The sequence below is a fragment of the Miscanthus floridulus genome, chromosome 15 (assembly GCF_019320115.1).
Source record: "Miscanthus floridulus cultivar M001 chromosome 15, ASM1932011v1, whole genome shotgun sequence".
Taxonomy (NCBI): Eukaryota; Viridiplantae; Streptophyta; class Magnoliopsida; order Poales; family Poaceae; genus Miscanthus; species Miscanthus floridulus.
Window position 1 is genome coordinate 80,321,407 of NC_089594.1, and position 12,386 is coordinate 80,333,792.

Here is a 12,386-nt window from a genome sequence, read left to right on the forward strand (position 1 = left end):
TTGACTCTTTCATCACCTGATCGACGACGAGCTGCGAATCACCCCGTACGTCGAGACGTCGTACTCCAAGTTCGATGGCGATTTGCAGGCCGTTGACGAGGGCCTCGTATTCGGCGACATTGTTGGAGGCGGCGAAGTGAAGCCGGATCATGTAGCGCATGTGTATTCCGAGGGGCGAGACCAGGAGCAGGCCCGCGCCGGCCCCAGTCTTCATCAGAGACCCGTCGAAGTACATGGTCCAGCATTCTGATTGGATTTGAACGGGTGGCAGCTGTGTGTCGGTCCACTCGGCTACAAAGTCGGCCAGGACCTGTGATTTGATCGCTTTCCGAGGCGCGAAAGACAAGGTCTCCCCCATGAGTTCGACAGCCCATTTGGCTATTCTACCCGAGGCCTCCCGGTTTTGGATTATCTCTCCCAGAGGAAAAGACGACACCACAGTCACCGGGTGGGACTCGAAGTAGTGACGCAGCTTGCGTCGAGCCAAGACTATGGCGTAAACTAACTTCTGGATGTGCGGGTAACGTGTCTTAGTCTCGGAGAGCACTTCGCTGATGAAGTAGACAGGTCGCTGGATGGGCAGAGCGTGTCCCTTCTCCTGCCTCTCGACGACTACGGCCGCGCTGACCACTTGGGTCGTCGCGGCGACGTAGAGTAAGAGGTGTTCGCCCTCGGTGGGCGGAACCAGGACGGGGGGGTTGGTGAGCAGTGCTTTGAGCCTGGCGAGGGCTTCCTCGGCCTCGGCGGTCCAAGAAAAGCGCTCGGCCTTTCTCAAAAGGCGGTACAGGGGCAGGCCTTTTTCGCCGAGGCGGGAGATGAAGCGGCTCAGGGCCGCAAGGCATCCCATGACCCTCTGCACGCCTTTGAGGTCTCGGATCGGGCCCATGTTGGTCACGGCCGAGACCTTCTCCGGGTTGGCCTCGATCCCACGTTCCGAGACTATGAATCCTAAGAGCATGCCTCGGGGGACCCCGAAGACACACTTCTCGGGGTTGAGCTTGATGTCCTTCTTTCTGAGACATGTGAAGGCAACCTCCAGGTCGCCGACGAGATCGCCGGCCTTCCTGGACTTGACTACGATGTCATCCACATAGGCCTCAACGGTTCGTCCGATATGTTCGCCAAAGACTTGGATCATGCACCGTTGGTAAGTGGCCCCTGCGTTTCTGAGGCCAAACGGCATGGTTACGTAGCAGTACATGCCGAATGGAGTGATGAAAGAAGTCGCGAGCTGGTCGGACTCTTTCATCTTGATTTGGTGGTAACCGGAATACGCATCAAGGAAGGAGAGGGTTTCGCATCCTGCAGTGGAGTCGACGATTTGGTCAATTCGTGGTAGTGGGAATGGGACTTTCGGGCATGCTTTATTTAGACCAGTGTAGTCCACGCACATCCTCCACTTGCCACTTTTCTTCCTGACTAGTACAGGGTTAGCCAACCACTCTGGATGGGATACTTCCTTGATGAACCCGGCTGCCACGAGCTTCTGTACTTCTTCGCCGATGGCCCTGCGCTTCTCCTCGTCAAACCGGCGCAGGCGCTGCTTTGCCGGCCTGGAGCCTGGCCGGATATCTAAGGCGTGCTCGGCGACCTCCCTTGGTATGCCTGGCATGTCCGAGGGACTCCATGCGAACATATCGACGTTCGCACGGAGAAAGTCGACGAGCACGGCCTCCTATTTGCTGTCGAGGGTGGCGCTGATCTTCAGTCCCCGACCGTCGGGGACGGTGGGATCGACTGGGACGAACTTGACGGCCTCCGCGGGTTCGAAGGTCCCGGCGCGCCGCTTGGCGTCGGGAACCTTGCTACCAAGCTGGTCGAGGTTGGCGATGAGGGTCTCGGCCTCCACGATGGCCTCGGCGTACTCGATGCACTCGACGTCGCAGTCGTATGCATGTTCGTACGTGGACTCGACGGTGATGACGCCGTTGGGGCCTGGCATCTTGAGCTTGAGGTAGGTGTAGTTGGGGATCGCCATGAACTTGGCGTAGCACGGGCGCCCCAAGATGGCGTGGTAAGCCCCCTTGAATTCAACTACCTCGAAGGTGAGGGCTTCCTTACGGTAGTTGGATGGGGTGCCAAAGCAGACGGGTAAGTCGATGCGTCCGAGGGGTCGTGTGCGCTTCCCTGGCACGACGCCGTGGAAGGGCGCGGAACCACCCCGAAGCCGTGATTGGTCGAGCTCCAGGAGCTCCAGAGTGTTGGCGTAGAGGATGTTGAGGCCGCTGCCTCCGTCCATGAGTACTTTGGTGAGCCGGGTGTTGCCGATGATCGGGTCGACGACCAGTGGGTACTGCCCGGGGTTTGGAACGTAATCAGGGTGGTCATCCCGGTCAAAGGTGATTGCTTCCCGAGACCAATCGAGGTACCGGGGGGTGGCTACCCTGACCGAGAAGACCTCCCGGCGTTCCCTCTTTCGCTGGCGCGCCGTGAGGCATGCCGAGGGTCCGCCAAAGATCATGAAAGCGTTGCGTACCTCGGGAAACCCATCATCTTTATCACCGTCCCTTTCGCCGGCGCCCCTTTTCCTGGCCTCATCGTCGTCGGGGAGCCCGAGCCTGGCGTAGTAACGCCGGAGCATGGTGCATTCCTCGAGGGCATGCTTCACCGGGCCTTGATGGTAAGGACAGGGCTTCTTTAGCATGTCGTCAAATAGCCCGGGGCCGCGGGGGCCTCGGGGATTCCTGCGATCTGTTGTGGCGACGTGAACGGCCTCGAGGACCTCCTGCTTTCCCGGGCGGCCCTTCTTCTTTCTCTTAGGGACGCGGGTGGGCGAGGCCTCGGGGGCCTCGTCCTTCTGCTTCCCCTTGGCGTCGTTGTTGGGGAAGATGGCCCCCACCGCCTCTTCGCCCGAGGCGAAGTTGGTGGCGATGTCGAGGAGCGCGGCGGCAGAGCGCGGGACGTTGCGCCCTAACTCTCGGACCAAGTCCCGACAAGTGGTGCCGGAGAGGAAAGCCTGGACGATCTCCGAGTCACCGACGCTGGGTAGCTCGGTGCACTGTTTGGAGAAGCGCCGGATGAAGTCTCGGAGAGACTCGTCCGGCTTCTGGCGGCAGTTCTTGAGATCCCAGGAATTCCCAGGGCGCACGTAAGTGCCCTGGAAGTTCCCGACGAAGATCCTAACCAAGTCGCGCCAGTCGTGGATTTGCGAGGGGGGGAGATGCTCAAGCCAGGCTCGCGCCGAGTCCGTCAAGAGTAAAGGGAGATTGCGGATGATGAGCAGATCATCGTCCGCGCCACCCAGCTGACAAGCCAGGCGATAATCGGCTAGCCATAGCTCAGGGTTCGTCTCGCCGCTATACTTGGTGAGGTTGGCCGGCTGTCGGAACCGGGCGGGGAAAGGAGCAACGCGGATGGCCCTGCTGAAGACCCGAGGTCCTGGCGGCTCAGGGGAGGGGCTGCGGTCCTCACCACTGTCGTAGCGACCGCCTCGGTGCGGGTGGTAGCCTCGGGCGGCTCCGTCGTCGTGGCGCCGTCGCCTGCCAACTACCTCGTGGTCGCCTTGTACCTCGCGTTGGTGTCCAGGTCGGTCGCGCACCGAGGGGGCCCTGTTGACCGTCGGCGCGCGAGCGGGCTCGGGACGGATCGAGGCATCCTGGCCTTGGCGAGGTCGTGCCGTGGGTTGCTCCGAAGTGCCTCCGCGCCGGCGTGAGGCGGAACTTTCGGCCTGCTGCACTGCTGCGGTCTCGAGGAGGTCGCGGAGCTCTCCGCGGACCCGTCGCCCTTCAGTGGTGGAGGGCTCGGGCATCGCTCGGATCAGCATCGCAGCAGCTGCGACATTCTGGCTAGCGCGGTTAAAGATTGGGGGTGGCTCTCCGCCCTCGTTGTCGTTAATGCGGTGATGAACGTCGCGGGCCCGCCCTCGGGCTCCTCCGCCCTCACCGCGCCCTCGCTGCTCCTGCTCGAGAGTGTCCCGGAGCTGTTGCAGAAGGAGTCGGTCCTGTTCGACCTTGGCCTGAAGCTCGCGGAGCTGCTCCAGGTCTGGGCGACGATGCCCCCCGTGGACGAGATTCTCGTTCCGTGCTGCCGGGGCTGCGAGACGCGGAGGCGTGGCACCACCCGTCCCCGCCCGGGGCGGTGAACGAGTGCCTGTCCCTTCTTCCTCTTCGCCCACCGTTGGCATCCCGAGCCCGACGTGGAAGCACTCACGGGATGGATCGTAAGTCCCTTCGTCGTCGGAGTCGGAATAGCCGAGGCAGTAGTCGCTTGCGGCCAAGAATTGGCGTAAAGCCCCAGGGTTGTGGAGTTCGGAGAAATCCACCCCGGGCCACGCCTCGTCCTCGTCCGAGGGGTCGGAGTGGGTGCTCAGGTCGAGAGCGAAGCGCTGGCGGCGTTCCGAGGGGTGCTCGTGAGCGGCAGCGTAAGCGTAGGCGTAGGAGGTGGCGGCATTTCTCAACCCAAAGGGGTATGGGAACGGGGCCGTCTCCAGATTCTGCCCCGCCGGGGTCGGTTCTTCAGGGAGTGGCGGAGCGGAGTTAGATGACTGGGCATCGTCGTAAGCCCTCGGCGATTTTCCTTTGTCCAGGCTCAGGTCAGACAGGTCCCCAGTCAGGGACCCCGTACCAACAGCTGGTCGCAGGATATCGGCGGGGAGTGTCGTGCTGCCCCGGGCTCGCGTAGCGTCGGGGTGGCCTTGCTCGCGCCGTGCCCGGCGAGCGTGGCGAGAGCGGCCGCCCGGACGCCGCCTACGCCTGGGCTGCCGGGGCGCGACTTCGTCGTCGGACGGTGGGGTTCGAGGAGTGAGGAGCACCATGTCGTACTCATGCCCTAGAGACATGAACTCTAGGCTCCCGAACCAAACTATGGTGCCGAGGCGCAATGGTCGTATGTGGTCTGCCATCCGGAACTTGCTAGGATGACGAAGCTGACACGCAGAGAGCCCCTACCTGGCGCGCCAACTGTCGGTGTTTTGGAACCGGGGGTCCCTCAACCAACGAGTGAATTTGTACTGCGTGTCCCTAATCCCGGATGGTGATGCAAAGAGACACAAGGTTTATACTGGTTCGGGCAGTCGAGGCCCTACGTCCAGTCTGAGAGATTGATCTTGTATTCCTTGCACCGGAGTGCTCGTGGTAGGGGGTTACAAGCTGAGTGAGAGAGGGAGCTAGCCCCAGGTCTCGGCGAGGGTGGTGCGAACTGCTTGGGACGTTGCTCCCAAGCAGCGTGGAAGTGCGTGATTCTATCGGTGTGTTTTTCCTTCTGCCCCCCCAGAAATGGCCCTGGCTACCTCCTTTTATAGTCACAAGGAGGAAGCGAGAGGTACATGAGAAGGCTACTATTTGCTGACGTATTCCGCTCCCTGAAGCAGTATGGCGTCGTGGGAGTTCCAGTCGATGTCTAGTCGGTATGGTCTTCAAGGCTGACGACATGCTGCGCTCTTGTACTTTTGTTGACTTGGTGAAATGCCGAGGCCTGGTGGCTGCTGTAGTAGGCTGTGTCGAGACCTATCGCGCTGAGGCCGAGACCCACTGTGCTGAGGCCTGCTGTGCCGAGGCCTTTAGCGGGTGGCAATGTGAGGTCTGGGCGGCCATCGCCGATAGTTGATTTGGGCGGAACAGTGCCGAACATGCGTCTACAGGATACGGTGCCCTGTATCGTCAGTAAGGGATGGTAAAAAGGCGATTTGACCGTTGTCCTGTCGCGGCATACTGCCGATCGTGACTTTCGTAGTGAGGGCAGCTGGGTGCATTAATTGGATGCGATAGCCTGCCAGAGTGGCTTTTGAGGTGGAGGTGACGAGATTGCGGGACGAGCCCAGCCTCGGGCGAGGCGGAGCATGGCCAGTTCGCCCGAGGCCCTACCGGGAGTCTCGGGCGAGGCGGAATCCGAGGCTCATCGGGGGTCTCGAGCGGGGCGGAGCGGTCGGTTCGCTGGCCCCGAGGTCACAGGAACCCGGTTCTGACTCCCCACGTCGTGTCCGTCCTTGGTGCAGGAGTTTAGGCAGCACAGTAGCCGGTAACCCTTGCACAGTCCCGTCGTGGATGGCAGGGTGCTGACGTGACGGACGTCTGGTCTGCCACGTCGCTGCACTGCGCCGTCGTGTGATTTGTCGGAGTGGTTGAGCGCCTCGATGGGACGTGCGGAAGTGACATGCTGGTCGTACTCGGTCTTGTGCGTCGTGGGGCTCCAGTACGGCTTGATGCAGGACATGGCGGGCGACGTGCGGGTTGCCGTGTAATGACGTCGTAGGGGGCAGCGGCTATGCCGAGGCCGAGCCATCGCGGGGGGCTCGGTGGTCATGGACCCTCAGGCTGCCGAGCCCGTGAAGCAAACTGTCGAGGTCCTTGGGGGGAGTTATTGGCCTTGGGTACTGATTCCGAGGCTACAGTAGCCCAGATGTGGCTCCCCACGCTGCATCGTCCTCGGTGCAGGAGTTGGCAGCATAGTGAGGCATGGGCGTCACGGTGGTTAGTACAGTGGCGGGTAACCCCTGCCCAGTCCTGCCTCCTGTCCCATCGGCCATTCTGCTGTACTGTGCCGGGCGTGCGGCTGTTGTCAGGGGCAGCAGTTGGCTGAGTCGTCGTGACACGACGTTTTGCCAGAGGGACGGGAGAAGGAAGAGGTGGCGGAGTGCTGCCGAGTCCGCCTTGCGCGAGACAGAGGGTCGGTGGCCCGGCCGAGGCCTTTGACGGGGAATCGGCCGAGGCCCGTGGTGAGGGGCCTCGGGCGAAGCGGAGGGTCGGCCGAGGCTCGCGGCGATGGGGCCTCGGGCGAGTCGGACAATTGGCCGAGGCCAGCAGCGTTTAGCTGGTTTCGATCTTTACGAAGTCTAAGCAGTCGTTTTTTGGATCTTGCTTAGGGTACCCCTTCTCACGGTATCCGACACCATGATTTGATAATAAAGTGCTACGATAACACATGTGCTAATGATGGATTAATTAGGCTTAATAAATTCGTCTCGCGGTTTACTGACGGATTCTGTAATTTGTTTTTTATTAGTATCCAAACACTCCATGCGATATCCACTGGCGGAGCCAAGGGGGGGCTGGCAGGGGCCATGGCCCCCCCAATGTTTCACGACAAAAAAAATTAGTAGTATGATTTAATATTTTTTATTTATATTAAGAGGGAGATTATATACAATTCTTGTCATATATACCTAATAATATCTTCTAGATAATATAATCATACAAAACACAACTAGATAATAAAATTATCGCAATGAAAAAGACCGAGCCGGCCCCCCCTAAGTATAATTCCTGACGGCCGGCCCCCCTGAGTATAAATCCTGGCTCCGCCACTGACGATATCCCCATGTTACACCCGATGTGACATTCTAAAACTTTACACCCTGGAACTAATCGGGGCCTTATTACTCTGGGCCCCGTTCGGCTTGCTGAATCTTGACTGAAATTGGCTGAAAACATTGTTCTGGCTGAAATATTGTGAGAGAAAAATACTATTCCGGCTAAAAAAAGAAGCCGAACAACCGTATATGGGGTAAGTCGAACGGGGCCTATATATGTACGTGTACACGGGCAATAATCCCTGTCGATAGTACTGAGTGCGTGTCTAACCACCTCACCATGTGCTTAATTAGCAGGTTCTCTCATGTCTTCTCAAGCTGCTTTACGCAAGCCCCATGTGGCATGGTTAAGTAAAAAAAAGGTAGCTTTGCAGCTTCTAGAATAACCTTGACTTGAATGGCATACAGCTTCTGATGAGGATCAAGGAATAAACGTCTCCCCGTTCACAAGTACATAAAAGTAATTTACATAGGGTACATCCCGCATTGCAATTTGCTAATACATAATTTCATACGATCAAAATTCAAATTGTGAATCACCTGAATTCCCGACGGGGGAGGGCTGCGGCAGCGCATCTGACCTCTATACCCTTCGGTCCTACCTGCCTGCTTCCCTTCGGTCCCTGCTTACCGTTGACATGCAACGGTGCTGCTCTTGCAATTTGTGCATGGCTGTGTGGGTTTCTTAGGTGGCATAGCGGTGAACTGCCTACTGCCCAATTGGTGTTGAACGAAGATGAGGGGACGGTCAGGTTCAACGGTCAGGTTCGCACCTGCCATTTCGAGCCTGACCATCCATAAGTTTTCAATGTAATGTAAAAAATAAATAGAATTAATGTTTCAAATTGGTTTCGGGTTTTCAGAATTCAATCCGTGAAGAAAGAAGGTAAATCGTGCCAAGGCGCACACACACGGGACTGCTCATCGTCACTCTCCATAACGGCTCCTGCAGCTCCGGCGCCCGCACGGCCGCCCCGCCAGTCCGACGCACCGGATCCGCTTTGACTTCGCTGCTGCTTCCACGTCCACGCTGACGCACGCTGCAAAACTCGCAGTAATACTAAAAGCCTGCGGCGCGATGGATTGACGGATCTGCCCCTCCCTACCCGCCCAACCACGAACCACGACCCCGACGGAGCCTGTGCCGGTCCGGATCGCCTGCGCCACGCCCGCGCTCGCGACCGGTTCGGCCACGTGGCCGCGCGTCGCTGGACCCCGCGTGTCCGTGACCCCGCCCCGTCGCCGTCGGTATCGGCGGACGACAACGTGCGTGTCTCCTGGACCCACGCGTCTGGGCTCGGCTCGCCGCTGGTATAAAAGCGCCCGCGCCACCAACTCCCTTGGCCGCACGCCGCGACCGCGGAAACCTCACCGGGACACACACACACACAGCAAGCGAGCCGTCACTCACGCACACACGCCGTGCCGCGAGTGCACGAGACACACAGAGAGCGAGCTGCCAGCCGGCCATGGTCGCCGCGGTGCGCGTCGCCCCGGGGCTCGCGATGCTGGAGGTGGTGGCGCCGCCGGGGCCAACGGCGGGGGAGGAGCGGCTGTCGGACGCCGACACGACGGCGTCGTCGACGGCCGCGCCCAACTCCAGCCTCAGCTCTCCCAGCAGCGCCGCCAGCCTGCCGCGGTGCTCCAGCCTGTCCCGCCTCTCCTTCGACTGCTCCCCCTCCGCGGCCCTGTCCTTGGCGGCGTCTGCTGCTGCTCCGGCTGCGGCGGCCTCCTCCTCCCCGTCTCCAGCGCCGGCGCGGCCGCACCGGTCCGGGGACGCGGCGTGGGCAGCGATCCGCTCGGCGTCGACGTCGGCCGCGGCGCCGCTGGGGCCCCGGGACTTCAGGCTGCTGCGCCGCATCGGCGGCGGCGACATCGGCACCGTGTACCTGTGCCGTCTCCGGGACGCGGAGGGGAAGGCGGAGGCGGAGGCGGAGGCTGGGCGGCAGCCCTGTGGCGGCTGCCTGTACGCGATGAAGGTGGTGGACCGGCGCGTGGTGGCCAAGAAGAAGAAGCTGGAGCGCGCGGCGGCGGAGAAGCGGATCCTCCGCGTGCTGGACCACCCGTTCCTGCCCACGCTCTTCGCCGACTTCGACGCCGCGCCGCACTTCTCCTGCGTCGTCATGGAGTTCTGCCCCGGCGGTGACCTCCACTCGCTCCGCCACCGCATGCCCAACCGCCGCTTCCCTCTCCCGTCAGCTCGGTGAGTGCTAGTAGTCGTCGCGTGTCTTGTCTTTACCGTGGCTGCACCGCACCCATGAGTGGAGTGCTAACGGCGGCGCCTGCGACCTGCCGGACGGTGCAGGTTCTACGCGGCGGAGGTGTTGCTGGCGCTGGAGTACCTGCACATGATGGGCATCGTGTACCGCGACCTCAAGCCGGAGAACGTGCTGATCCGCGGGGACGGCCACATCATGCTCACCGACTTCGACCTGTCTCTCCAGTCCACCTCGACGCCGTCGCTCGAGTCGTCCGCCTCCACCGTCTCCTCCTCCGACGACGATTCAGCGACCTCCGTGTCCTGCTTCCCGGACCACCTGTTCCGGTTCACGCTTCGCCGCCGCAGCAGCCGGCGCGCGCTCCTCCGCCGTGCCGCCTCGGCGCGGCAGCCGCAGCAGCCCCTGGTGGTGGCGGAGCCGGTGGAGGCGCGGTCGTGCTCATTCGTGGGCACTCACGAGTACGTGGCGCCCGAGGTGGCCCGCGGCGGCCCCCACGGCGCGGCCGTGGACTGGTGGGCGCTCGGCGTGTTCCTCTACGAGCTCCTGCACGGGCGCACCCCGTTCGCGGGCGCCGACAACGAGGCCACGCTCCGCAACATCGCGCGCCGCCCGCTCTCCTTCCCGTCGGGCGGCGGCGCCGTGTCCGCTGCCGACGCCGACGCGCGCGACCTCATCGCACGACTCCTCGCCAAGGACCCGCGGCAGCGGCTGGGGTCCCGGCGCGGCGCCGCCGACGTGAAGGCGCACCCGTTCTTCCGCGGGCTCAACTTCGCGCTGCTCCGGTCCTCACGCCCGCCCGTCGTCCCCGGCGCGTCGCGCTCCCCGCCGCTGCACCGCTCGCAGTCCTGCAGCGCGGCGCGCCGGAGGGCGTCGAAGCCGCCGCCGCCGGACGCCCGGTTCGACCTGTTCTGACCGACCGTTGCGTTGCCGGTGCCGGTGCCGGCGGGAGACACGCGGCGACGCCCGGCACGCATTGACCTCGTAGCGTCACTCGCCATTGTACACAGTAGTAGTACTAAATTACTCCTAATCTCTTGTAGTATGTTAGTCCAATCGAACTTGAACCGGAACTCTGCTGCTGCTGGGTGGAGCCCAAACTCTGTCTGCGTCGCTGAATTCCGAGGAGTGTTCCGCTGACGTGGCGTGGTTAGGGTTGACAGCCGGTGTCGGGTGGTAATGGTAACAGCGGGTCACATGGGCGCTGCCAGGTGATTACATTAATGGCGCCGGTTGACCTGGGCCTGGCGTGGCCTGCCTTCCTCATCGCACGACTCCTCGCCAAGGACCCGCGGCAGCGGCTGGGGTCCCGGCGCGGCGCCGCCGACGTGAAGGCGCACCCGTTCTTCCGCGGGCTCAACTTCGCGCTGCTCCGGTCCTCACGCCCGCCCGTTGTCCCCGGCGCGTCGCGCTCCCAGCCGCTGCACCGCTCGCAGTCCTGCAGCGCGGCGACCGCGACGGCGGTGCGCAGGAGGGCGTCGAAGCCGCCGCCGCCAGACGCCCGGTTCGACCTGTTCTGACCGACCGTTGCGTTGCCGGTGCCGGCGGGAGACACGCGGCGACGTCCGGCACGCACGCACGCATTGACCTAGTAGCGTCACTCGCCATTGTACACAGTAGTAGTACTAAATTACTCCTAATCTCTTGTAGTACGTCATTAATTTAGTCCAATCGAACTTGAACTGGAACTCTGCTGCTGCTCGGTGGAGCCCAAACTCTCTCTGTGTCGCTGAATTCCAAGGCGTGTTCCGCTGACGTGGCGTGGTTAGGGTTGACAGCGGGTGAGTTGTGTCGGGTGGTGATGGTAACAGGGGGTCACATGGGCGCTGCCAGGCGATTACATTAATGGCGCCGGTTGACCTGGGCCTGGCGCGAGCGCTTGGTTGGCGTGCGTGCCTGCCTTCCTCTTCCTGGGTCTGGTGGAGGTGACGTGACGTGGCTTGTGGAGTGGTTTGGCTTGCTGGGGAGACGTGCGGCAGGCCCAGCGGATGCAGGGGTTACTATACAGTGCAAATGGCCCTAAACCTTGGACGATGGATGGCCCTGATGCCCCTGAATCAGGACAGGGAGGTTTCGGCCTTGTTTAGATCACCTCTAAATTCTAAGTTTTTTTACTTTCTCTCTATTCCATCAATTTTTAGCCGTTTGCATGGAGTATTAAATGTAGGTAAAAAAAATAACTAATTACACAGTTTAGTTGGAAATCACGAGATGAATCTTTTGAGTTTAGTTGGTCCACGATTGGACAATATTTACCAAATAAGACGAAAGTGCTACTATTCATCGGTTTGAAATTTTTTGCAATGTAAACATGGCCTTCCATTGTTGTCGCTTGTCGGTTCTGAGTAGCACAGTTCGTCTGATTTAAAAAGTGTTATTTACGATGGGATTTGATCGAACATTATACTGTAGTAAACTTTACAGACATCACTACGTTTTGTTTGTCGTATTCAAAAGTACTCATCGAATCTCTCATATTTAAAATGAAATCAAGCATATATTTACAATATAAGTCAATGGGCAAAGATATACGTATCAAAGAAGACCGTATAATAAATAGGTTACATATGTCGAAGCATTTGTAACCGAAGCAAGTACTATAGTAGGGCCCGTTTTGATTCAGCGCGGGAACCTGACGGAAAAAAAAACTCCCAGAATCCCTGAATTTCATGAGTTTTTTTTTGGTGCAATCTTATAAAATCTGCATAGATTTTGAGAATCTCATAATCCAATTCAACTCAGAGAATAGGACATGTTTGATTGGTTCTAATAATTCACATACAATGTCTTGGGCAATAAGATCAATCTTAATGGGGTTTCATGAAAGTTTTATGGGCATTAAATATGCTGACATGACACTGTATTGATGAAGAGAGATGGTGAAAGTTTTATGGGAGTAGAGATAGTTTTATGGGAATAAAACT

General features: G+C 59.8%; 2 protein-coding genes across 2 annotated transcripts; both read left to right on the forward strand.

The window, feature by feature from the left end:
• The first annotated feature begins 8,610 nt into the window (after nucleotides 1-8,610).
• On the forward strand, nucleotides 8,611-10,547 carry LOC136508816 (protein kinase PINOID-like). The gene is made up of 2 exons (XM_066503595.1): nucleotides 8,611-9,449; nucleotides 9,552-10,547. Exons 1-2 carry the CDS (start codon nucleotides 8,716-8,718, stop codon nucleotides 10,375-10,377), a joined length of 1,560 nt encoding a protein of 519 aa, XP_066359692.1. The 5' UTR covers nucleotides 8,611-8,715; the 3' UTR covers nucleotides 10,378-10,547.
• A 115-nt stretch (nucleotides 10,548-10,662) lies between these two features.
• LOC136508817 (protein kinase PINOID-like) lies at nucleotides 10,663-11,120 on the forward strand. The gene has a single exon (XM_066503596.1). It carries the CDS (start codon nucleotides 10,686-10,688, stop codon nucleotides 10,980-10,982), a length of 297 nt encoding a protein of 98 aa, XP_066359693.1. The 5' UTR covers nucleotides 10,663-10,685; the 3' UTR covers nucleotides 10,983-11,120.
• Nucleotides 11,121-12,386: the final 1,266 nt, after the last annotated feature.

Excerpts from the sequence above, each read along its gene's own strand:
- LOC136508817 (XM_066503596.1), top strand. The coding sequence starts at position 10,686 with ATGGCGCCGGTTGACCTGGGCCTGGCGTGGCCTGCCTTCCTCATCGCA.
- LOC136508816 (XM_066503595.1), top strand. The coding sequence starts at position 8,716 with ATGGTCGCCGCGGTGCGCGTCGCCCCGGGGCTCGCGATGCTGGAGGTG. Across the intron at positions 9,450-9,551 it reads TTCCCTCTCCCGTCAGCTCG|GTTCTACGCGGCGGAGGTGT; the intron begins GTGAGTGCTAGT and ends CGGACGGTGCAG.